A 26,672-nucleotide genomic window follows, 5' to 3' on the forward strand; every position below is an offset into this window, starting at 1 on the left:
TCGTTCTATATATCTATCTATCTATCCATCTATCCATTTATCTATCTATCTATCTATCTATCTATCTATCGATTTATCTATCTATCCATTTATCTATCTATCTATCGATTTATCATCGGTCCCTGTATCTATCCGTTGATCTATCTGTCGTTCTGTCAATCTGTCCGTCACATGTTGGTGGTCTTAGATCAGGATCAGGATCAGATTAAGTTTTGTGGCAGCAGTTCCCAGGCTGTTGTTTTAAAACAATGGCTGCCCTTTGGCCTGAGGTCCGAGCAGAAGGACTCTCCAGCAGACCAGGCGTGTGTCACCTGCTCCGTCCTCCTCTTAGCTCCATCAGGAGATGGAGGTTAAGTCATTCATTCACAGTGTGAGGGATCGTCCAGAAAATAGATTTGGATCCTGGCCGACCCTGGAAGTGTTTTAGGGAAAGTTGATGCAAAGGCCTGTTCGTTCATTATTGATCCCCACTGTTGATTTTCTCGTCAACTGCCACAATCTGTCTTCATCTGTGTCTTATTTGAAATATTACACCATTATTCTGAAGCAATTTTAATGTGTAATTCGATGCCCTACCTTTGACCTCACTCATCCTCGTCTCCTTATGTCATCTCACAGGATGTGTGTGTGTGTGTGTGTGTGTGTAAGATGGGGGTGGTGAGAGGATCCTGTCACTCCCCCAACATGAACACCTGTTGGAGACACCAAATCCCCTCTTTGTCCCCCAGCCCCCTCTCAGTGGATTACCATGACAACACCCATTCATATCATGGCGGCAGACTGATTATACAGCTTCACACGGTTAATTATCATTGAACAGGGCGCATTGTTTCAGGGAGACGCGGCTTCTTCTTCTTCTTTTTAAAGGAGGAGGCTGTGCAAGTCGTTATCTAGAAAGCTTTTATTTCATACTCGCGTTTGTTAGAAATGGATATAATCATCTAAAACACACAGCAGAGCAGAATGAAATGTAGCATGTGAAATAAATGCAAGGAACACAACAACGTCAAAAACCGGCTTGCGTTTCAAAAGTATGTTTGAGTGGATATAGGCGGCGATAACATCAAATATTTTTTCCAATAAGCAATAATACAGTAATGGAAACACGTCCGAGCTTTAAGGTGAATGGCAATTAGAGAAGAACTGACTTTGCGGCAAGGCGACGGTCATGTAAAGAAAGAAAAAACAGGTCGTAAACAGAGGAAATACAAGCACCAGGCACACACACGTTACACAACACGGTTCGTAAACACAACTCACAGTGCGTGTTCAGTCAATAAGGAGCTTCATTAGGGTGGATAAAATAAAAACATGATAAAAAAAAATACGTGTTAGGTTTTGTAATTAGATTGTCACATTTCTATGTTTTGAACATTTGGTGTAGCGTCACAAAAACAAACTATTTACAAAGGCAAAGAGTTCACTCCCCTCGGGTCAAAAACAGATCATTCACATTATTGACTGGGATGTAAATATATTTACGTCCTCTAATTATACTTTATATCAAACTCTTGACAGTGGCTACGAAGAAAAAGCTTTTTTACGGCGAATCACCATCAACTGACTATTCGGACAAAAAATAAAAAAATGGAATAAAAGCATCCGTCACATTCAACGTTCTGTGATTGAGACTTGGCACTTTCACCCCCAGCGTCCGAGCGAGCAGTGATTATCTGTCTCTTCTGTAACATTATCACTCACACACACATCAAGCCTCACTTTGCAGAGCTCCCCCCCTGTCCGTCAGATGACTCCTCATCACTTTCACAATAAAGCAGCAACCGTGGCAGCAACACCACCGACGTACAAGAACGTGGATTATCACTGTATCTTCAATCACAGCATGTCTAGTATGAGTTAGTTTATAATCTAAATATGTAAAGACAATCAAATCATTTATTCACCTATCAAAACACTACTGCAATACCTGTAATATAAACACATGTATTATTACAAGATAGTATAGCTATGAGTATGTTCAGATAGTAATCGTACTTCTTATAAGGCTAAATGTTGTATAGTCTTAGTATGTCCAGCCACTGTTACACAAAAAGTGTGATTATTAATTTTTTTTTAAATTGTTAAACAATTTTTTTGTTAGCTTTCAGTATACATTCAACAATGAACATGTGCAAAGAGAAAAACTAGTAACAGGCCCGAAATCCAACGTTAAAAAAACTCTTGTCCTACGATACCTGTTTTTTCTTTAACCCATTAAAAATATGGGTAGTAACAAAAAAAACGATATGAAGTTAAGCATTTGTCTTTTGTTGGTTTTCTTTTTGCAGAGCCCTTCAGGAGTGGTCAATCACAAATTCTCACATTAAAAACAAAACAAATCATGTGATATAATAATAAAGTGGATGAGGGAAGATGTCTGATCGTCCTGGGAGATTTCCTGACTCAATAATCGTCATTTCTCTTATTTCACTTGAAAATTAAGAAAGCAATTCAGACCCTTTCCGAACAAAACACATATTTTACAGTGAAGACTCAGGCTTCCGTTTTCTCTTTCTCCTCCTTCTTTTTCTTGCTCTTTTTCAAGAATGACGGCGTACGGAACTTCTTCTTCTTTTTGATGGGGGACTTGCTCTGGCTCTCCGGGGTCCGAGCCCCATCCCCGATCTTCTCCTTGGTCGTTATGGAGATTTCCACTGAGCTCAAACTCAGCTTGGATACCTCGAGGCTCAGATCCTCCTCCAGCTCTGAGAAGTGGTCTTTCCCGTTAGTTATTGAGCCTGTCAACAGATGAAACCAAGTCAATGATGAGGGGTGTAATGAGGCTGGAACAGTACATGAAATGATCAGTCTCATTTCTTGTCTTTATACAGATTTGTACAAGAGGAACTTCAAACACAGACACAAGCAGTCAAAGCCGTTCTCAGACATGTATGAAATGTCCAGAAAATTGTATTTGGATATTTCCCGAGCTTTGTTGTTCTCATTTCAACAACACAGCAGGAGATTCTCCAGGTCAGATGCGCTCATAACAACTGGATAATATCTGGAACATTCAGATGAGGGGTGGAGATCATGTGTTTTAGTTAACAGCGCATCAACACCAGCATCGCATCTTATCTCAGAAAGCTTTGTCTGCGTCTTCTACTCTTCTACGTGTATGGCCCCTTTTGCTCAACCTGAGATATTCGTATTATTTTTTTGTTCCCATTTCAGTTTTGTTGAAAATGTCACGAACACGCCCACGTTCACTCGCTGTGAAACTTCCGGACATATCTCTGTTGTATTCTCACACAGGCTCACTCACACATTTTTACTAGAGGGCTGGCAGGAGGAAAAAATACTCAGCAAAATATCCCTAGAAACTGACTCTGGTATCTGTGTTCTCACACACTGCCCCTCCGGATAAGTGTCCGCAGTTCAAAGCAGTGTTAGTCTATAAAGATTTTACAGTGACCCACTGGGACAAACTCCTCTACAGGGAATGGGAAAACGTAAAAGAGGTTTGTCTCCTAACAACTTCAGTACCCATGGACCCGCTCATTACCATGTTTGACTGGCGTCATTAAGGGGGAGATGGAGAGGGAGATGGTGGAGCCATCAAACGTGGTCATCTCCTCTGCGTCAGTGGCATCATCATCTTCTGTAAAAAAGAATTAAAAGTCATCCGATGTCGGTCGTTCTCATGTAATATGCTCACAACAGTAATGCTCACAGGTATCATCCTCTTATTCTGCCATGATTGTATGCTAATGTTTTCTAATTATGAAGTCCCTAGAAAGGGGACATGAGGTATTATTGCTTGGGATAATGATTGTATCACAATCAACAATAGGGAGCCTTGTGTGTATGGACCAACAGGAATCAGGTTGGCGTATGCAGGGTATTATGGGATGCAGGGAGCAGCGGAGGTAATGGTGTTACCTGTGAGTGCTGCTTAGTTAATAAATGGCAGCTTGTTTGACTGACAGTTTGACACAAGTACTTATATGCACTCGGAAAACACAAAGTACACAGGAGGCAGATACGAGTGATTATTTTTGCAGATATTTGGACAGAACAATTACGCTACTCATTATGACTGATGATGGTGTTAGATAAAAAGTTCATGGACCATCAAAGTGACTGGAATTCATCCAGAGGGGGACGTAAAGGTCAGGACCTAATTACATGGTAATAATAATAATAATTTATAAAACTGTATCACCACAGCGTCTTCTGACACCAGAGTTACAAAGTGCTTTACAAAATTATTATCAAACTGCTAATATTATACTCAGCAATGCAATGAACCAAAACAGATAAAAGAACAACATTAAAACAGTAAAATATATACGGTAAATAAAAACGTAATAAATGTTGGTTCTTTACAGACACATTTTTGACCGTTTTTTTTTTTTTTTAAACTGAGGCACTAATTCTGCTGTTTGGATTTTTTTAGGATTCAATCCAATGGTTAAAAACATTTATTTCTATTAGCTGACGTGTGCCAGGACTGACTCACAAAGGTCACACTAAAAATAGAACTCTTGTACAGTTAAACTCTATTTGCACATTGTAGTTATGTTTATTTAGCTAGTTTCTTGTAGCCTTTTGTTAATTGTGTGTCTATCTGTGTAAGCCCACTGAGCTGAATCAAATTCCTATATGCACACGTAGATGGCAAATAAAGCTGATTCTGATACTAAAGGTGCCACTCGGATACACAGCTGTAGACATGTTTGACTCCGACATGCACACACACACACACATACACACTCCTTGTCTACACTCATAACCAAGACATGGGTATTTTGACGTGAGTCGTGTCTTTCCAGCTCATCTGTCACCATCGCTGGGAGCCGACTCACTGAAGAGTGAAATCATGACTGACTTTTGTCTGACATTTTTTCATCCTGATGGAATTTCTGGAGGAAGTTTCTGGTTTTCAGAGAAGATAGTTTCCAACATTCGCTCCAGGCGGGAACTGAGTATTCAAGTTGGACCAATCACCAGCCAGGACACAAATTTTTATGATGTTGCAACAAGTACGGCAAACTTGTAATCCAGCAGACGTTGGAGATAAGAGCCCGAACAATTTTTCAGTTGGCCGAGTCTTTCACAGATGGTGGTGGTATCCGTGTTTATATTTGCCCGAATGAAAACGTTTGTTTTACGGATTCAACTCAAGCGTCACTCAGTACAGCGCCTTCCTCCCCTAAGGCCACCCCTAAGTTGTAACCCACATTAGAATTCAATAGATCCAGAGTGTTGTTTGGATCTGAACCAAATTGTACACACTCGTAAATATCAGCTTGAAAATGTGATTTCATTCATTAAGATCCATCAGTTATTCTCGGAGAAATCAAGGAAAATGTTGAGATTTCTTTCCTGACACATCCCTCCACCAAGTTTCGAGTATCCATACATGTAGATATCAAAGATGTGCATTTACGTTTACATTTTACGTATCTATATATTAGGTTGTATTTGTGTTTTCTTACTATTTGTAATTAATTATAATAACTGTCATGATTGAACTGATAAACATCAAAATTCAACCACATTTCTTTGATTTATATATTTGCTGCTATATATCGGTAGCAGTTTTTTTTTACTCCCTAATATTGGTATTGGTCGGGCTCTTTTCGACATATTAGCATTATACTGAATTAGTAATCAGATCATGAAACAACAACTCAATAGTGTTTAATGTGTGTGTATCAAAAAGTCAAACAAGTTAAATTTTATGTCATAACTCTCCAGTGATTTGCATTTAATGGGTCATACACTCTAAATGTAGATGTCTCCCTGTTGCCCTGGTGTGATGAAGCCAAATATCGCTTCTACTCCCTGAGATCACCTTTGTTTTCGCGTCTTAATTTCTTTCATGATCTCCGTGACCCCCCCGGAAGGATTAACTTCCAAACATCATACACTCGTCATCTATTTGGGATTAATTGTGATAGGAACCAGTGTAAATCCAAACAGGATTAACTCGAACGGAGATTTTTCTGTGCCTCCATTAAGCAGCAGTGCCCTAGTCGGCTTTGTAGTGGAGAGGAAACAGTTTGACCTCTGCAGGCGAAGTGAAAAAGGAAAGTACCTTCTTGTCCTAGCTGCCTTCTCTCCACCAGGCTCTTGTACTCCTCCAGCACCTTCTCCGACAGATCGCTGAAGGGGTTGGGGGGCAGCGAGCGGGTGTGCTCCTCATCCTCAACGATGAAGGCCTGATAGATCCGGGGGCATGAGAAAGACATTGTGTTCACGTGATGTAAGGGTTTTGTTATCATGTATTTGCAGTGAGTCATTTCTCAGATGGAACAATGAAAACTGGTTTTATATTTATCTCTTGATTTTGATTAGCACGCCACAGTTCCTGCGAGCTCATCTCAGATGTGCTTTAACAAAACCAAAAGCATCTCTTGTTACTTTCTTGCAGAAATCCGTCGCATTGGTTAAGATATCTTTTCGTTTAATTGTTTAACAGATCAAAATCAATTTCACAGACTGACTGACTTCAATGATATTTGACCCGAGCGCTAGATGGACTGTATTCCTGTAGAAGTTTCACAGTCTCATCGATCACTTGAAGTGTTTTACAGCAAAAGTTGCATTCACACGATTCTATACACAGCGTCCTTCTATCACAAAGCATTCATCGCTGTCAGGGGCTCATTATCTGGCCCAAGGACAGTTCAGAATGCAGAGGTGTCGGGGATCGAACCACCGACCCCCTGGTCAGTGGACAGCTACAGTCTCTGAATCATTTTAACCAGTGTCACACTGACAATTTTTCAGTATAGATTTAAATGTCTTGACAGTCTTGAGGTTTATAAAATAAACTTAATATCCATATTTTGGCTGAAACCTCCTCCCTGGGCCAGATTATGACATTGAAAAAGGAACATGGTGTTTGACGTGAGCCTTTAAACTCAAGTAGCTCTGATTCTTCTTTTCTTTTTAAAAAGGACATGTTGCTATGGTGTCTGAATGAGTCATCGCACTTTGCAGGAGAAATAATGTGTTGTACTTAAGCAACTGAGAAAGACGTAACAACACCAATACACAATGGTTCTACATGGAATATTTTAACAAGTTACTAATATACTCACTGGTCCGGGGATGGTGTCCACAACAATGTCTGCTAGTAACTGAGACTTTGGTCCTGAGGTCATCTGGTCGCCTCGGTGCTGCTCCTTTATCTGCAACAGGTGGAAAATGTATATATTTAAATTTAAGATCATTTGAATTTGTATATGACTTCTTGACGGGATTCAACACTGATTTGCTCTGTATGGAAGTGGAACCCTAACCCTAACCCTACGTTACAGAGTTTCTTGTCTGTGGAGTTGTATCAGTGTCTAACTATCAAAACATTTATTGGCATATTTTAAATAATAATATAATTGTTTAGTCGAGTTGAAACAATAAACATTCAGTGATTCCAGCTTCTTAAAATGAGGGTTTTTCTAGTTTTCTTTGTCATTTTTTCACAACAAACTGAATATTTGGATTCTGTCTAATCTCAGCAACCTGAGCAATTAATTGATTAATCAAGCAAATATACGGCAAAATAATAAATAATGAAAATAAACGTTTGCTGCAGCCCTACATATCTAATACCAATATCTGTGGTGTACAACATAAAGAGTGCAATGAATTGAATTAAGTTTGTAAGTCTTGTAAGTGTGATGATAGTTTTCAACTGACCCGGTTCCTCTTATCCTGCACCTCTGTGGGATTCGTGTTGAGTGGGACAAACTGGTTGGGGTCCTCAATCTTTATCGAGGTGCCCACGCTGTTGCCTGGCTGTGAAGACTTCATCCACTGAGAGAATAAATAAAAAAATGATTTGTTGGGATAAAAACAAGAATAAATGCATTTAGCAAACTGGCCACAAGAGGGCAGGGCAATCTAAAGGAACGGCAGCTCCCACACTCTTGTTGTCTTTCAGGGACCAAAACAGAGGAGGATCAGATTATTCAGTTTCATGTTACAGTTTGACATGAAGATCAACGCACCGTGGTTTTGGTCCTGGGGCTCACGTCCCCGCTGGGCGAGTGCTCAGGAACATTGACTCTCAAGTAGCTGTTGGGCGAGTTGAGCCAACGGGTCCGTTCCCTCTGCTGTTTGTGCGCCGTAAACTTGAAGGGGCTGCGCTCGCCATCCTCCGGGGACACGGCGGACACCGTGGCCGGGATCTCCACGTCGTTCTTGGAGCGGGGCTTTTCACGGACTATGGGGTTCTTGTAGGAGTAGCCTGTTCTGTATCCCTGGAAGGTCACACAGAGAGAAGGAGCCTTGTTAGTCACAGATGAAGCTGTTAACAGTTTGGTGCACTTTTCACTTCAGTCCTAATTTATAATCCAAAGGAATAGACAATATCAACTACACAAGACACAAAGTTCAAAGGATACATGCACCGAATAAGATCCACTTGCACAATGCTGTTTAATATTTAAAAACGGCGTATATACAATCAGCATTTTTTGCCGACATGCCCAGTTTCAGAGGGACGAGATTAAACTTTGGTTTTGAAGGAGTTTGTTGTGAGTTGTTACGAATACATCAAAGACCCGGAGAGACGACTGGAAATGTACTGATGGGCACTCGCAGTGTGTGCACAGTGGGGTTTGAAGCTGGCAGAACACCACTACAATCAAAATGAAAACCGGCGTTTTCTCACAGGCAGCATGACAAGTTTTCCACAGAAGAGAGGGAAGAAGAGCATCGGGGCTTTGGTCGTCACAATGTTGTACAGTCACAGCTGCAATTTGGAGCGAGGAGGTTACATGTTCATCTGATTGGTTGTTTGTCTGACACAAAACCTACAAGACAGATTAGCACGTAACTGGGTGGAGCGGTTTGGCTCAGGAAAGAAAACCAGTGAATTGTGGATCTGAATCTGGATCCAGGATTATTTTCACTTTCTTTCAAATTGAGAGTTGGGCTGTTTTTCAACATGTTCCTTGATTTCTCAGGCAATTATCCATTGATCTTGAGGGGACTTATATTTATGAGTGTGTGAAATTTGGTGCAGATCCAAATAAAAATCTGGATCTAGTTCATTTAAATATTATTTACAGGCTGGACTATTATTTGTAAGAGTATTCAGCACCAAAACAAAGAATAGAGCAACTGTACCAGAGTCCTGCCTGGGTTCATTTTTCCAAACCAGACCCGACCTGCTACCCACCCGTCGCTCAAAGTAAAATCTGGACCCCCCCCCCCCCGTACCCATTAACATCTGTTCCGTGATCTGAATCGTCACCCGTGATTAAACACAACACGCCACACGCAGAGTCACTCAAAAGCTTATACTCTTTAGCACTTTTTACAAGCAGCAGTGCCACCAGGAGCGTTATTCTCACCGACGTGGCCTCTGATAATGTGTTATCCACAATCTGAACTTCACCACCGGCTATTTCTGTTGTCGTGAGATCCATTTTCATGTACTTGCTAGTTGCTGTTGGCAGTGACAAGTTATTTGAGTGGAAGTGAAGGGGTCAAAGGGGATGTTGTAGACTTTCAAAATAAAACAAACCCACGCGGCTGACAAGGCTTCATTGGAGCTGATTTAGATGTTAAACTCACACTGTGTCTGATTTCTCCTCCCCCAAACAGAAAAAAAAGGTTGCAGCCATGTTCATTTTTAGCCGTGCCTGTACATAGACATATACTTTTTACCCATTACACAACCTTTTTCTTAGGTACTGGACGCGGTGCAGCACTCTATCGTTTGAATAGAAAGAATAACAGTCCATTATTTGATTTCTACTAGCTGCTTTGATATGACTCATTCGTTTTTCATGCAGAGAAAAGAAAAATGGGTGAAAGGGAGAAGATTATTAAGGACAGGGGAGATTTTTATTTTATTTTGATCATCAAACTGGTTGACGTACTTTCTCCTCGTCCACATTCCTCATGTGTTTTCAGAAGGGTTATCTCTCCATGTTTGTTTTATGAAAGTAAAGCAAGTCTCTCATCTTTTGTTGCTGTTAAATGTGTGTGTGTGTGTGTCTGCATGTGGGCGTGTGTGTGTTGGTGCAGGTCTATCTCTAAATCATGCGCTCCCTCCTATATTATGAGACGGGACTTTAACTGCAGCCAGGGCTCTTGTTGTCTCTGTTTTAAATTTCACCGTTGGGATGAATTCCAACTTGATCTCTTTCATCAACTTGGCAAAGTCCTCTGGCTTGTAAGACCAGAACTCCTGTTGCAGCGGGTGTAATGGTATATTCTGTGCACCCGGCACTAAATTCAACAGCGTCTGAGAGAACGTCAATTCCTTTTCCTGCTCTGACTCCACTGGAGTCCTTACACTGAGTGATTGTGAGGTCTGCGTTGCTCTAACTGGTCACAGCAAGGCTCGCCATCTGGAAGCTATGATTGAGAGAGGGGGCAGGCTGGGATCACACAGAGTTAACACAGCTGCGGCCCACTCCAGCCACAGTTGGTAGAGAGTAGCTCACTCAAACAGACAGGGGCTGACATCTTCTGCGTCCACAGACCACGTCAGCCTCTGGTCATTAGCAGTGCAGCTTTAGAATAGCAGGGTTCAAACTGCGGCACAGCACAGAAGTAGTGAGGGAGTAGCAGGAGCAGATGACAGCCTGTTAACCACTGACAAGCATACCAGTGGGCCCAGCAGGTTCTCAGGATAATCACACTATTGTGTAATTTAGGTGAAAAATGTTCAGCGGCATCCGTAAAACAATACGATTTGATTACACAAATCATTTTCTGATTAATTACCAAAAATACACAATTTCATTGTGGTCTCTAATCAGACACTTCCTGAGGAAGCGCCTGAGACGGGAAACCCATTGCATCATGGGTAAAAGGCATGGGTCAGGGTTCACTCACCAGGTTGTCCAGCATCCTCATGAGGGACTCGAACTCGGCCTCGCCCACTTTCCACTTGACCTCACTGTCCATCACAACCCCGGCAGCGGCCACTCGGTGGGTGAGGGGCTTGAACTTCTCGCGGTCCAGCAGCACGAGGTTGTCCACGCCGCCGGAGCACCCCAACGCACTCACCTAAAACAATACACCATTACAAAGTTATTGTACCATTCTTACTGTTAGAGCCAAATTATTATGCATAGCAAAAACAAAAGACAACTTCTCCCAATGCATTTGCTAACTTTCTCAGACAGAGGACGTTCATCTCTGCATTTTAAATATTGGCTTGTCAAAGAAACATGTCTGGTTTTCAGTTCAAGTAGAATTGAAATTATTAGCCAACGGAGCTGTCAATGTGTCAACAAGAGTGGAAAAACAAATGCAGTCCAGACACAGCGGGATGATGGGAAAAAAAACCCCAGCCCAGCCAGAGAGTCTGAGCAACACGGCAGGACTCCACCTGGCTCTAGCTGTGAACACTGCTCTATGTCTTTATTCAAACATAGAGAATGTTTGACTTCAGATCTCATTTCATTTCAGCCTCTGCAGTAACTCCGACTCATTTGTAAGAAAGGAAAAACATCTGTTGAAATGTATCAGTGATTCATACACATGAAACTCACTTATTAATAATTAACACTGTGTATCAGTGTCGTTTTCGGGACCGTATTCAAATTTACAAATTGTTTGAGCCAGAAGGTTGCAGTTACATTTCATGACCAGGTGGAGGCAGTGTCAAGAACAAAATATCGAGCTTCTCATCCTACCTGGATTTCACAGGCTTGCTGTGAGTGGTACACGTAGTGAAAAGCTTCTTCTACTGTTTCTCCCATAGCGAGCAGCCCATGGTTCCTCAGGATCATCACCTGTAGAGCACAGGAAACAGTTAAGATGGGCAGTGGGCAACATTCATCACTATGGCATCGGTCATACCAGGTTAACCAGTGGACGGATCCAAGCTCACCACTGGGATTAGAATGGGGTTCCACTAGAGATCAGATCTAAGCGCCTCGCTCTATATGCAGATGAACATGTAGTCGGAAGATGTTTTTGTTATCCGGTCTGACTATGACAGATGGGTCTGTTGTCAGCGTGTGTATGTGTGTATGTGTGTGTCTGTGTGTGTTACAGAGAGAAAGAGAGCGGGCAGGGGGGGGCTGAATCAAAGAATTGCGCAGAACTCTCAGATGAAGTGAGAGTTGACTCGTTTAAAACAGGAAATCAAAACATAGAAAATCTATATCAGCAGATCCAGATGTGCTAATGCAAATGAATTAATTCCGCATTAATTTGCAACTGTTTCCAACACATCAGAAATGGCAAAGGTTTAACTTAACAATAATCCTAGTTGTCTGCTTTATCTGTCATAAACAAAACAGTCTGATCATTGTGCTCTTCCATTGACGGTCTGTAAATATGAGCTGAACTGATGCTGTTGACAGGTGTCAGATTTTACTGATTCTTGATGAAGATGGTTAAAAGAATAGTTCAGCATTTTAGGAGTAATAATACTTTTCTGGCTCTAGCTTCATATTCATCAAACCGATATGAGACTGTTTTTAATCTTCTTCTGAGCAATAAAAAAAAACATATTTGTCAAATTAGTCCTTTAGAATTTGTTCTTAGTCTCTGTTCCTTTAATGAAGTGATTGAAACTGAATACAAGAACAATTAAATCGTAGTTTTAAAGAAAATGTTAAAACTATTACTGTTAATCAGCAAATGGTCAGAATATTTCATGTGTTGACGTTGACAAACCAACGGGTATAAATGGCCTCATATAAACCCACTGGTGCAAACTCTATGATAAAATAGCTGGTGACTATTATTTCCATCCCAGTCGTTGACAGCCGGCTCTATCTCAAGTGAAAGTGAGTGTGTCACTAATGGAGTCCCTCAGTTTGACAGTACCTTGGCAGTCGGGCCCAGAGCTTTCTGAAACTCCACCTTCTCCTCTTTATTATCCAGGCTGCCATGGTAACCGAAGCAGCTCACGTCTCCCAGAAGCAAAGCCTCCTGGGAAATGGGCAGGATTCCACATTTCATCGAGGACACCTGTTAGCGTGGGATAAAGGCAACAAGAGTCTGTGACGCACCGACATCTAAATAAAGGCATTTTTCTCTCTCGCTCAAATAAAACTTAAACAAGGCAACGCTCATGACATGCTGTGCATTTTACAGCCCAGCTTCAAAGGGATAGAAGAAGCTAAAGGGCGTCTGCATCTAAAATAACCAGAGGCAGGGGGCTGCTTTTAATTCAGCCCCTCTCCTCCGGTGCAAAACAAGCATTTAGCGGCGACTTTAAACGTTGAATACGATGGAGATCATTTAAAAGGTGCTCGTGGTGAACTTACAGCAGCCGTGGCCGGGGAGTGGACGTGGATGATGCATCTCATGTTCGGGCGCATGGAGTAGATGGCAGCGTGAGGCGTGAATCCAAAGTGGTCAATCGCCAGATCGGTGCAACCCTGGTCCACCACTTCACCGATTATGTTCACCTTCACCTACATGTGGGAGGGAGATGAATGTTAGTTGATGGATGACATGACATGACAGCTCCCATGAGTGAAGGCAAAACCTCTCCACCACCCCCTAGTGGCTGGCTGCAGTATAATCACTAACCTGGCCTCCTCCAGGTTAGCTGATGGGACGTGGACCAAAACAAAGACTGTATGTGACGATCGATGACATGACATCTCCCAAAAGTGAAGCCAATCATTTATGTATTTTGCGTCCATTTTTAGTTTTACAAAATGTGTTGAATGTTTCCCTTCATTTTCTGATATTTTGGAAGCTGCTTTGTTTACATCTGGCTCATTACTGCTCTCCTTGCCTTATTGGCCATGTTAATTCACCTTTCAAGGGCATTTACATTTAATGACACAAAGGAAAGCAAAAGACAGTCGACTCCCTCCTCCCTATTCAAATTACAGCGTTCAGTGGATTAACGTAGCCACTCCTTGAGATAGAACAGAGTTCAATGGTGCCAAGTGCCTGTAGAAGAGCTCATGACAACCCCTGACATGACTTTGCATTACTCCCAATTGAATCATGACAACAACACACACACACACATACACACACATTGTGCTTACCAAATTTGCTGCCGTGACCTCAGCGAAAGACAGACCTCGTGGACTGATAAGAATATGGTCCTGCTCTGTACTGACACGCACCTGAGAAAAAATAAATCAGGAGCCGAAACATCAAGAGATTATAATAATACAATTAACATTTCCCCATAGTGAAATACCTTCTATTCTACTGCTGATTATAATCCTCATTTTTAAGCTCCTACAGGAGAATCTGGGACTGAGATATACACACAGTATCTTTCTGACTCTTGATGCCTCTGCAGGAGTGTCACCCCCATTAAGTCATTCTTTGCAGGGTCGAGAATCTCGTTACAAAGCAGTGACGCCGTGGGAGTCCAAATCTTCAGGCTTCAAAAAGTTTGATTGGGTTAGTCAGCGCTGACACTTTTGACAGATTCAAGGGTAAAAGAAACTCTGCTCCCACACAGGAAATCTCTCCTCCCTCTGAAAACCCCCCAAAATGTGGGTGATGAAACTTTGTCTTCAGGGGAAACTCTGAGCGGCTTCACATCTTGTCATCTCAGGTGTTCGCCACATATCTCATTCTGAATTCCTGCCACTGTGGATCAATTCATATTCAGAAATCCTATTTTAAATATCCAAACGAAAAATAATATGATATAATTTCTGAAAATAGACAGGTGTTCCCCTTTAAGCCTTCCGGGAGACCGCGGGGCTCAGGTAGAGGTACACAGGGCCCGGGTGCTGCATGAATACTTAAGCAGGTGTGCATTGGAGTGTGGTTGTGGCGTTTGTACTCACGGTAATGTAGGAGCTTGTAAAACGAGCCCAGCTGAAGAGGTCAACAAGCCTGTAGAGGCTGGCCAGCCTGCAGCGACCCAGTTTCTCCCCCTTAGCAAACGAGGGCGACTCGATGCCGTACAAGTCGTTGATGGGACTCACCATCCCGAGGCCTACCGCAAGACATAACCATCAGTTTAGAGTTTGAAGTTTTTCCTTGTCACTGCTTGTTTTATTGTGAAAGGTTGGACACTACTTCCTGTTAGTTTTCCTCCATTATTGTTTGTAAAAACATCTGTTTTTTTTATTTATATAAGGATGTTTTCCTGGTTTGCTTCCACGTGAAATGTGAGACTCTGCAGCTGAAGTTTAAAAAAGGACATTCTCAGAACGCTGAACTTGAAACCGGAGGGTATTTTGGACCAGAACGCCGTATAAGGACATTTAATGATACAGGACCCTATCTTTTTACAGCCACTTAGCCATCTTAGAAGAAACAAGGCCTGCTTTGGCAACTGCACAGCCCATTACTGTTACTGTGACATTTCCCAAATATTTACATTTTGTCAGACGTTTCCGAAATTGATCTTTTCAGCTTCAGGGTTCTTTCAGGGAAATGGGGTTGATAGTTTATGCTCAAATAATTAACCCTGCAAACAGCTCTAGCTGATGACCAAGACTGGTCATGAGGGCAACTTAATAGAAACGCTGACTATGAGGAATGCCGTCAACATCTCTCTGCCTCTGCCAGTGTTCAGGGTCGATCAGTGTCACTAGAATCCTGAGAATTCACCCAAGTGACAATGAAGATATTCAGTCAGCATAATGCACAGAGAGAGAGAGAGTATACACGCTGAATGACAATCAGGCCCAAAGGGAGATCGATGGAGACGTCCACACACACACACACTGAATCACACTGCCACTCACTGACGGGCGAAGTCAAAGGGCCCACCCCTCCCAAGGTGCTGGCCATGACGAGGTCAGCGATCTGTCTCAGGGCCAGGAGACCTGTGGGGTTGTCGCCTTTCGTCATCTGGTCCTGGATCAGGCCTTCCAGCTCGTCTTTAAACACCTGCAGAAGAAAATAAAGGAGTTTTCTCTTTTAGGGTGAGGTGAGGTGAGGGGAAAGGAGAACAAACACTTTTGTAAAAAATCTGGTGACCTAACAAACTCATATAGACACAGTGTCACTGTGACCTGGTTCCGACACGTCCTCAGGATGTGTCAGGGGGCGCAGTGCACTTCCAGACCCTCCCTATTACCACAGTACACAAATCACTTAAAGACCACTGACGGCCTCTTTGTGTGTGAACAGGGATTTTCATTAGAACCAGGAGCATTAAACCTGACTATCAATTGTTACTATATAGTGCAGCCTGTGAATCTTGAAGCCGAGAACTCCTTTGCTGTGTGTGCGGCGGCTGAGCTCCAGCATTCTGCTTCATCCCACCACAGTTCCCATGGTGATGAGAAGAGGTTGACTTGTTGGGCCTGTTACGCAACCACAGAGGAGTGTGGGCTCGTCTTATTTCCATGCACTTCGTTGGCATGTGTTTATTGCACCTCCTTGTACTCCGAGGGAGGCAGGCTGCACTAATCCGTTTATCATCCTGGTGGTTTATATTAGATAATATCGACTATTAAATCCACTTGGCTGTGAGTTTACCAGGTGCATTAATAAGCTAGGACTGACACGATAAAACAAGATGTGTAGAATGAATCCTTCTATCACAGAGGTGAAACCGTTTTGTAGTACTGTTGAATTATATTGCATTATACTGACACGTGTTTCTAGGCCTAAATAATACCGACACCTCACTGTATTGTGCACAAAGAAAACCCACAACCTTTACACAACTGATTGTTGTGCTTTCCTCAGATGAATTTACACGTCATTGTCCAGTTCCTGCCTGCTCTACCCAAACGCCACCATACATCTGAATGTTGATTGGTCCCCAGGGACACCAAGTCGGTCGGGCTGTGGTTATAATAGTATTGACCGGTAATAACATAAATTGAAAACTGAAGTGTCACTATTCATAAACACATTAAACTGGACATTCTCTGTAACAGAAGCACATTTCATCATCGCTCTGTCTGCAGCTCTGCATTAGACTATGTTTAAAAGCTAAGGCAGCAGCAAGAGAGGCAATATTTTACACAGATCCAAGAACAGCCGAGCAGAGAAAGTGTCCTTCACATTCAACAGGAGAAAACAATGCATCTCAGTCTGAGGAGATCACAGCGTCCCATATCTCCGGCTGCTTATTACTCATCCACGGTGAAAGCTAGTGTGTAGGTGGACTCTTAAATGGAGCTGCGGGATACATACTGGACTCTGCAGGATCTGCGTGACCCTCTTCTTCTGCCCCATCATGTTGAAGTCCTCCCTCAGGTCCGGGGACATGGTCCTCTCTTCCAGCTGGGCCAGGTAGCGCTCCTTGGGGTCGCTGCTGGACAGGGGCAGGGACAGGGACCCCGGCGACGGCCTCACCTCCACAGCACTCATGTCCTCACCTTGCGGCCTCCTCCTGCTCCTCGCTCTTCCGTCTGGGATCTGCACGAAAGACACAAAAACTGCTTCACAATCAGCCTGTCGGGGCGACGGATGGGTGTCGTTCCAGCGAGAACAGAACAGATAGAGCGTGGATGCAGCTGTGACTCATGTAATTACAGGGAGACAAACGAGTGGGGAGCATTGTTGTGTGAGTGATGCTGCTCTGTGGGTAAAGAAGCGGATGATTTGGTCCAGGCAGCTGGGAACACTGGGGCAAAGTGCTTTAACAGGAGTACAGCTTCATAACACAACTACTGATGCAGACATGTTACCTCTCCACAAACACTTCTCTACTCCCTTACTTTTTTTTTGAGGAGTTGACTCTCTCCTTCGTCTCTGCACAGATGGGGGGGGGCGGTTTATAGCGAGGGAGATGAAAGCAACAACAGTTCCCCCACTTCTACAACTCGGCCAGTGGCAATAAAAACCCTGTGAGCAGTAAACAAAGGTAGGCCTCGTGCAGGAATGGGCCGGTCTGAATAGCGGTTAGCGCCTCTGGAGCTGCAGTGTTACCTGGATGTGGGGGTTGGGGGGGATTCGGGAAATCGAACGTTCTCCCCCCCTCATCTCGCAGACACAGCTCGTCCCTTGCTGCCTCTAATACCACGCGAGGCATCTAATTACCACGTTAAACCCACTTTAAGCACTTTAACTAACAAAGTGGTGATGTAGTGGGAGTAGTGGGTGAGAGTTCCAAGGAGCTCCGTCAAACACAAAGCTCCGCGCGTAAAAACAAAACACTTGGAGCGAGTTCGGGGGAAATGTACCTGAAACAAAGTGCTCGTGTCTCCCCGGGACGGTGTGAGGTCGACTCTCTCCGACCAGAGGCTCCAAGAACGTGGAGGGAACCCGGCGTGAAGCGGACCGCTGCTAGTTCCGATTCGAATACATTGTGCGTAAAATGTTTCCAAAAGAAACAAACAAAAACAAACAACAAACAAAGAGGAAAATGAAAAGCTCTCAACTTGGAGCCGCTACAGCTCCAGACGCAGCAGAGCCCGGCTGCCCGCTGTGGAGAGTTGAGGAGCGAGAAGCGCCTGGATGGAGGAGGAGGAGGATGTGGGTGTGTTTGTGTGGGAAAAAAGAAAAAAGTGACCATGTGACTTCTCCACCCACCAGCAGGCCCTTTAGATATTCAGCGGGAGAAAAGAAGCAGCCACTCAGGCCCAGTTCAGCCTTCATAGGTGAGCCCCCCCCCCCCCCCTCCCACTGTCCTCACACTGTAGCTTTCCTATGTGTGGATTTTAAGGAAGCCTTCTTTTTGTGGGGAGTTTGTTTCTGCAGGTTTTGCCACAGTCTGACAATTCAGATGCGTGATTGTGGATACAGGATTACTATACTTCTTGGTGAGGATTTTTTTGGGGTATTAATCTTCTTCTCTCTGTCTCGTGCGTCTGATTCATGAACTCCTGCAGCTTCATTTGATAAATAACACAGGAACAAGCAGAAGGTCAGACAGTCCCCTCATGAAACCATTTAACATTTAAATTGTATTTTTCGATCTCCATAAACCTGCCGGATGAAATGTTGACATACAACCTATCATGCAAAGTTTCCTGACCCCATGCTGCATCTTTCTGCCGAGTTTGGCTGTAATGTGTAAACCTATAAACTAACCTAGTAACTACAATGACACATGGTAGAGCACACACTTTTGCAAAGGCCCAACAGTCCCAATGTGAAACCACCAGGATTTCTGTTTGGATCTGCACCAAATGACTCACACTCATAAATATTAGTCCCAACTAATACCTGCCTGAATGTTTTCATCCAGATGCATGATTCATTCACTGAGATATCAACAAAAATTTGGAAAAACAATCTGGCAACGTTCAAGAGAAAACAAAACATCCTGGATCCACACCAAAATTCACTTCCTGACCCCTGCCGCACCCCCCCACCAAGTTGTATGGTAATCCATCCAGTAGTTTTTGTGCGATCCTGCTTAACAACTAGTCACAAACGATCATACGAACCAGCCAACAAACAAACAGCGAGGGGTGAAAACATAACCTCCTTGGCGAAGGTTCTCTCATCAACACCTCAGAGGTTTTCATCAACGAGGCCAAAACCAGAACAAGTGAGCAGCTCCACCAGAAAAACCCGTTTTCCAAAATAGAAGATGTTTGCACATATGAAGAAATGAAATCCAGATATTCTGTCAGAAGGAGACATTATTCCAATTTGTAATTCTTGTAGTCACATCCCATTTGTTCCCCACGCGTGTACCAACACCTTTTCATCGGTGTGTATTACAGTGGGCCTCAAGTTTAACTGCACCAAACTTACTTTGGATTGTTTACCCACCATCGCCTCACTTTTTAATGTACAACTCCCTCTGCTGAATGTTGGCTCTGCTTGCTTCGTGACCACGCTGCGCATTCGCTCACGTAATGATAATATAGTGGTTATAACGCCGGCTAATGGAGCCTCACACTGGCTTGTTTCAAAAACACTCGCACACTGCTTTTCTTCAAGGGAGTTAAATTGGTTCTCTTACTGTTAAAGGGAAGTGAGATCAAGATGAAAGTGAATATGGAGCTGTGCAGATTCATTCTGCTTAAATAGAGCAGGCATCCCTCTTCTCTTTCAGCTCTTTTCTGCCTTGCTGGTCAGCCTCTGCGAAGAGGATCTTAGCATTATTCATATGCGCTCCATATTAGGGGGCGAATGCAACTCTGGAAACGCTCATTTTCACGGCACCCTGCTCCTGCTATAGAGTTATTGCCCCTTTAATCACACGCAATCAGACACGCTCGCACAGATATCTCGATTTTGGGGGGGAAGAGACAGAGGGTGGATCACACACTGACACAACAATTCCAGGAAACAGAGTGGAGTCTGGGAGGCAGAGCAGAAATGTGGACATATGGGTTGATGTAATGAAAAGCAGAACTTTCTCACTCCGGAGCAGTGTGACCCCCTCAAACTCTGAAACCCTGCCTCCCTGCTTTTGGCAGAGTTCCCACGGAAACAAGCTTAAATGTCTGCACACACACACACACACACACACACACACACACACACACTCACGCACTCAAGCACACACAGACGCACAACGTCCTCCCACCCACCAGCCTCTGCATTCTTGCTGACTGTTTGAACTTTTCAGCGAGGGCAGTCTACCTCGGAGGCATTGACCAAATGTCAGATGTCATTAGTTGACATCTCATTCATAAATATTACTACAGAGGAAACTGATGTCCGCAGATAAAAGCTCACCTTTGCTTTGACGCAAACTTCGCCTGCCGACCTGGAAATAATCTCCAAATGCAGACACACAAACCCATATGCTTAACAGATAAATCAATGTAATATGGAATTTGGCACCTAAGAATGTCAAATCCAGGAAATAGCCTCATTAAAAACCAAATAATAATGCAACAACTAAAAAGTTTTTTGAAGAAGATCTAACCCTCATTCTAGTTTGCTTTATCAGTTCTTCTGAAATCCCAGCTGTGTTGAATTTACAGCTTTGAAATCCTCCTGTTTTCCTCAACAGTGCTGTGCATCATTCAACACAAGGTAGGTAATAATTTAATATAAACACCGAAGGCTGGGAGACTCTACAAAACAAAAGTAAAAAACTCATCAGAGGGAACAACTGTTGTTTCTCTGTGCAGAGTGAACTCATGAAGCTATGACGGAGCAAAAAGTCGCAGCTCTTCCATCTGAGAGGTTTAGGTGAGGGCTGTGAATGTGTCATGTGAGATGAGGAACCAGTGTGAGCACCGTCGTAAATCCGGTGACAGAGACATCAGCATGTGAATGATGAATGGTGTCTGTGGTGGTTGAGGTTTGAGGAGTCTGGAACCATGGCAGGCACCGACAGACCATGTTGTAATGGGAAAGAGACGCTGGTGCGTTTTGATCTGGTTTCTCTGAACAGGGAAACGTTTTTGTCAGGAACATGATTTAGTTACAAACTCCACAGTGAAGGTGTATAGAGATAATGTCCATGAGGACATTGATTATTCATTCTTTTGGAATATAGTTTTATTATTAAAAGTACCAAACTGGCTGTGTGCAACTTGAGAAAGCCAAAGTGTCTTGATAGCCCCCTGGTGGCTGACCACAATACAGGTCTTAAATACCACCTCCTCCATGTTAGCAGATAGGACATGCACCAAACAAAAAAGTTAAATGATCAAATTAGTTATTTGATTCGTGAAACGTCATAATTGCAAACTAAGACATGATTGATCGAAAGCATGTATCGGCCCCGCCCCCTCAACGCTACTGAGCAGACTCTACATCCACCAGATGGCAGCGTTGATATAACTACTTGGATAATTCAACTTTATATCTAAAGGTTAGTGGGAGGAAGTTGAGTCGTGTCGGCCATCTTTATAACCACTGTATGGTAAACTTGCAATTTTTTTCAGATTTTGTAAACTCAGATGACATCACTGCGACATCAACAGGGTTACTTTCTCAAATTTGGCAAAATCTTGGCCAAAAATGAAGAGGATGTTTACAGGCTATGTAGTACTTCATGCATCCATCCATGCATCCATCCATCCATCCATCCATCCATCCATCCATCCATCTATTATCTACACTGCTTATCTTTTAGGGGTCGCATGGAGGCTTGAGCCTTCTAAATGGAGATGAGTCTTAAAGCTGGTGCTTGCTACTTTTTACTTCATTTTATGTTATTCACTTTTGAAATACTTTTCCTAATCAGTAAATCCGTAATAATATCTTAATGATGAATAGTAATTACATTGTATTACGTTTGTGCTGCTTTTATAAAACTTTAACCATAATTTAGTTATTTTTCATGGCACTTTTTCCCACAGTTGAGTTCTTTCTTTTCTTTCGAGGTCATTTTAATCTAAATGATTTCAGGCCAATCCATCACATGACTTGTACTAATGCCAGATGACATCTAACCAGGCTTCAATGGATGTTGTTATATTTAATGTATCCTTGTTAAATCAGGTCCTCTCTTAAAGCAATAAAATTCAGTTCATTGAAAAGAAACGCTTCATCTTTTCTCTTTTCCTCCGTCTCTCATCCGCCGCTCAAGCTGTCAGGAGGACGACAGTGATCTAAATTCAGCCTGAATTCTCAAGAACATGTCAGGCACAGATTATATACAGCTTGTTCAAGGGGGGTCTTTTTTACAGACGTCATCTAAAAATAATTATACATTACACATTTAGAAACGGCAAAACATCCAGAGCCAAAGATTGAAAAGGGGGTTAGGGTTAAAAATATGAAAACATTGCACAGGACTGTGTCAGCATGGTTGCTGTGGTAACCAATGCCTGTGCTGGCTTGGGCCTGAGGCTGAACGAGGAGGGGGGGGGGGGCTCTAGATAACGTCCACTAGTACAGACAAGTGGGTGACATCCACGTACACAGGGCACGAAAAAGGAAAATTAGAACTGGACCAGCACTGAAAAAACAAATCAATATGCATCATCACATTAGAAATGATAACACTGGTTACTCTGATGTAAAAGTAAGAGATATTTTGAGTGGATTTGTGTAAAAGGCTATTCACAACTTTGTTATACAGCCTTATGCAATACTTCAAAAACAATTCCCAATGATTACAAAGCCAAAACTGAAATTTAGAAATTTTGGCCAATTTTTTTTATTTTAAAGTGGAATAAGTTAAATATCACTTACGATAAGGAAACACTTAAAAATTCCATTCTCTGTCATTATCACTTTTTGGTGATCCCTTCTAGACCGACCTCTCCTGATTACACAATCTCCAAGTGTGTTCTGTGTTTCAAAGATTGAAATCTGAAGTGTTTCTCTCCAGCTAAACTTCTTTGAAATATGTCAGAGTTTTCCCAGTCCCCTCTCAGATATCCAGTTTCTGATAATTAGTCTTTGACCTTTGCGGGGTCACCTTAACTCTGAGTGCTGGCTAGATCATACCATCTGTTTGGAGCCATGTGACAGCACAGAAATCTGGGGATCTTAGATTTTACTTTCCAATATATATATATTTTAAACTAATGTGAATTGTCAGCCCCATGTGATTATGAGTCGTAGCAGAGTATAGACCAAAGTTTACATGCCTGCAAAAACCCCTCAACACCCACAGAGAGTAAATGTTCTCAAATGCTGGGTTGTCTTTGTGACAGTTATGTGCTCTGTCACGCAGACAGTTTAATTAGGTTGAAATAATTTAGACTGCTGTCTTAATGGCTCACTTGATGGACGTCTGGACAATTCAAATGACTGATCAGTACATTATGTAAACCTCCACTCTGCCAGACTCCCGGGGAGAGCTCTATTTCCAAAACAGACACTGAGCACAGAGGAGTGGAGCTGCATTTCCCAGACTGGAAACATGAACTTGTAGTTTTCCAGGAACTTATTGTTGTAAATTAAAAAAAACATTTGCATTAAGCAAAACGTGTGCAAAGCTTTTTGGAGGAAGTGTTTGAGTTTTTTTAATTTTTGCTGCAGAGTGGGTAGGAGCAGCCGTGCACACTTTGAACCTGAAACTGTTTACATTGCTACAGCTGGATCAGCTTCAAATGCGTGTGTGGAGCTGCACTGGCGAACGCACACAATCATGTAATCGCTCACACGCACGAACGCTAAAGCAGTGAAAACGACGGAAAGAGACGAACTCTGTTTACCCAAGAGGAGAAGCTGGCCCTATTCCCTCCTGTGGTTGTGTTTGGACGGCCTCCATGTTGGAGATCTGGTGGTTAGTGTGTGGTTCTCTTTAACCGAGTCTGAGGAAGCGGTCTGGCGGCAACACATTCCTTGTTATCACGTTCAGACCGAGACTGTGGGAAAACGAAGACGTGATTTTCACTTTGGTAAAGCTGTAAAGTTTCCCATAAACCGCACATGGACGTCTTAAAACTTGACCTTTCCCGCAAACTGGGACACGTCCAAATCCAGCGCAGTAAAAGAATACCGTTTATTATTTTAATAAAACCCATTTAGTGAGGAGGCGACGACAATCGTAAAACTCAATCTAGAATCCATAAAATAAAATAAAACGTGCAAACTGGAACAGGAACAATCCATTGCACGGGTGAAGGGCTTGGGTCACGACCTGCCTTTTGGGGTTTTTACGGCCGTCCATAACTCACATCACCAGGCTACACAGATTACGAAATCCTGCCGCTGCCCCCGCCCCACATCTAAAGTCAACAAATGATTGTTCAGAGTAATGCTTCCAGAGGGCGACAGTAATTGAAAGCAGCTGTTTGAAGCCTCTGCAGCTGGAGGTGACAGAGCAGCTGCAGACGGGCCAGTTGAACAATGAGGATCTGCTGCGAAGTCAAATGCAACGAGAAGAAGACATAATCAAGTCTTACTTCTACAAATGCATGTGCACGATGACTTGATGTATTTTTATCTATACACAAGGAAAGGAGAAAAAAAAAGCATGTATCACAACTTGTGGCTTAAAAAGACGTCCATCCTCACGGATCATAACGCTTCCTTCATTAAAAACAACCTTGCACTCTGCAAAAGCTTCAAAGCCCACACATCAAATATAAATTCTTTGATCGCAGCTCAGATGAATGCCGGCAGAAATAAAGACAAAAAAAAGGAAAAGAATAGAACTTACACTGCCGATTGTATTTTCCCCCTCACACTTCTCCTGCCGGAGAATTCCTCACGTTTTGCCCCAAACTCCCTCAGTTCCACCAGTTGCTGCAGAGCTGTTTACATTATCACTTTGAAGCGGTTCATCTGGTTTCCCAGAAGAGGAGGGCGACTGCTGCTCTGCCTCCTCTGATCTCCTGAACTCCCTCGGTTCCTCTGTGACAGTGGCTGCCTATTCTCACAGGAAGGCAGGGGAAACGTGTCAGACCGGGCTCCTCAGATGAGGCTGGACCGGACTGGGAAATGAAAAAAGAAAAACAGAAAAAGGGAGGCACAAGATTCCACCTCAACTTATATTAATATGCTGCATACGTGTGATTCAAAGAGCCGCAAAACTAAACATGTGTGAGAAGTGAATGTTTTATGAAGCGGGAATCAGTATCTAATCAGACAGGGAAGGGAAACTGCAGTCATCTCAGAGCAGCCATATTTTCCCCTCTGCATATAGTGCCGTGCCTCGTGTTCGAAATTCTGCTGTCGAGGAGAACATTGCACACAGTGAACGCTCGCCTGCTGTCACCTCCTCCCACGTACTCTGTTACAGTGAATGAGTGGGATGTGCTGCTCTCCCTCCTTCACTGCGCCACCTGAATACATCAGGCTTCTGAGGAGTGTGTGTTGCGTTGCTGCAGAGAATTAAAAGGGTATTATGTGCTGTAGGCAGTGGGTTAATAGCTTGTCTGGCTGTAGCAACACATGCACGGGTGATGAAACGCTCTATATGAGATAGAGCAGGCCTGTGCCTGTGATAGGTGGGCCCGTGTGCAGTTTGTCTTATAAACGATACAGAAAAAAGACATTAACTGCTCGTGCATCCTATCTCCACAAGGCTAAAATATTTACGCTCTCAATAAACACAGATATTATCAATCTAAAGACAATCCAGATGTCTTGAAAGGGAAACCAGCAGGAAGCGCTCCTCTGATGATTTTATTTTCCTTGGCAGCAGCCGATGGGTTAAAATTAGACGTTTCTCTTTTCCCACCCACTACGCTGTTGTTGTTGTCTTTGCGCAGGCTGATAAAACATTAATTTCCTGCGCTTTCCGCAATGGGCCGAGCCACACCCACAGGACGGCCCCGGTCAGAGAGCACACCCAGTCTAGGAGCACACCCAGCGAGGTCAAAGGTCACGATATAATGGCGGCATGTTACTAAGATAAAGTCCAAAATGGTGAGGGACTGAAACGTTCTGGGTACCGCTGTAATTCTTGAGTGGATATTGCTTTTTATTTTAATTCTAATGGGCACACACACTCACACACACACATACACACACACACACACACACAGACACAGACATACACATACGCACACACACACACACACACACACACACACACAGTTGTTTCTCTATGACTTACAATGATTTCCTGGAGAATTACTAACCATGGTTCCTGCTTGCCCAACCCAACCTCATCAAAATCAAAATCCCAATTTTTGCCTAACCCTAACATAACCAGGATTAAGACATATTGCTTTTTGTCTCCATAAGAAAGACAACTCCCCAAGTTTCGACTTCACACACACACACACACACACACACACACACACACACACACACACACACACACACACACACACACACAGGAGAGGGTGGACCAGGAAAGTTATTATGTCATATATGGTGGAACTTGTCAAGCGATATTCCTACACTACACTGCCATCTAGTGAGGACTCAGCAAACATAATGAGAGTAAAGATGTCACCTCGTCTTCTGCGTCCCCTCCTGTCACAAATACTCTCGTACACTCTCCTCTCTCTCTCCCTCCCTCTCTCCCTCCCTCTCTCTACCTCCCTCTGTCATTTCATTTTTGGACAGGCTGAAGCAGC

The 26,672-nt window shown here is 43.1% G+C and overlaps 1 protein-coding gene across 2 annotated transcripts; it reads right to left on the minus strand.

The window, feature by feature from the left end:
- Window positions 1-886: 886 nt before the first annotated feature.
- Window positions 887-25,287, minus strand: add3b (adducin 3 (gamma) b). 2 transcript variants are annotated; one of them, XM_062401010.1, is made up of 15 exons: window positions 24,803-25,287; window positions 17,017-17,241; window positions 15,612-15,756; window positions 14,703-14,854; window positions 13,941-14,021; window positions 13,200-13,349; window positions 12,757-12,900; window positions 11,613-11,711; window positions 10,807-10,980; window positions 7,962-8,213; window positions 7,651-7,767; window positions 7,053-7,142; window positions 6,044-6,167; window positions 3,506-3,601; window positions 887-2,738 (listed from the first exon to the last, which is right to left on the minus strand). In XM_062401010.1, exons 2-15 carry the CDS (start codon window positions 17,191-17,193, stop codon window positions 2,494-2,496), a joined length of 2,046 nt encoding a protein of 681 aa, XP_062256994.1. In that variant the 5' UTR covers window positions 17,194-17,241; window positions 24,803-25,287; the 3' UTR covers window positions 887-2,493. The 2 variants fall into 2 exon arrangements, with proteins under 2 accessions (XP_062256994.1, XP_062256996.1); XM_062401012.1 differs by lacking the exon at window positions 24,803-25,287 and adding an exon at window positions 18,009-18,270.
- Window positions 25,288-26,672: the final 1,385 nt, after the last annotated feature.

The sequence above is a fragment of the Platichthys flesus genome, chromosome 12 (genome assembly GCF_949316205.1).
Source record: "Platichthys flesus chromosome 12, fPlaFle2.1, whole genome shotgun sequence".
Lineage (NCBI taxonomy): Eukaryota > Metazoa > Chordata > Actinopteri > Pleuronectiformes > Pleuronectidae > Platichthys > Platichthys flesus.

What these genes read in the sequence shown, in the direction of transcription:
- add3b (XM_062401010.1), bottom strand. Translation starts at nt 17,193, where the DNA reads ATGAGTGCTGTGGAGGTGAGGCCGTCGCCGGGGTCCCTGTCCCTGCCC. An exon ending in AGCAAGCCTGTGAAATCCAG is followed by an intron (nt 10,981 to 11,612) that starts GTAGGATGAGAA and finishes GTATTGTTTTAG; the next exon opens with GTGAGTGCGTTGGGGTGCTC. An exon ending in AAGGCAGCTAGGACAAGAAG is followed by an intron (nt 3,602 to 6,043) that starts GTACTTTCCTTT and finishes TCTTTTTTACAG; the next exon opens with AAGATGATGATGCCACTGAC.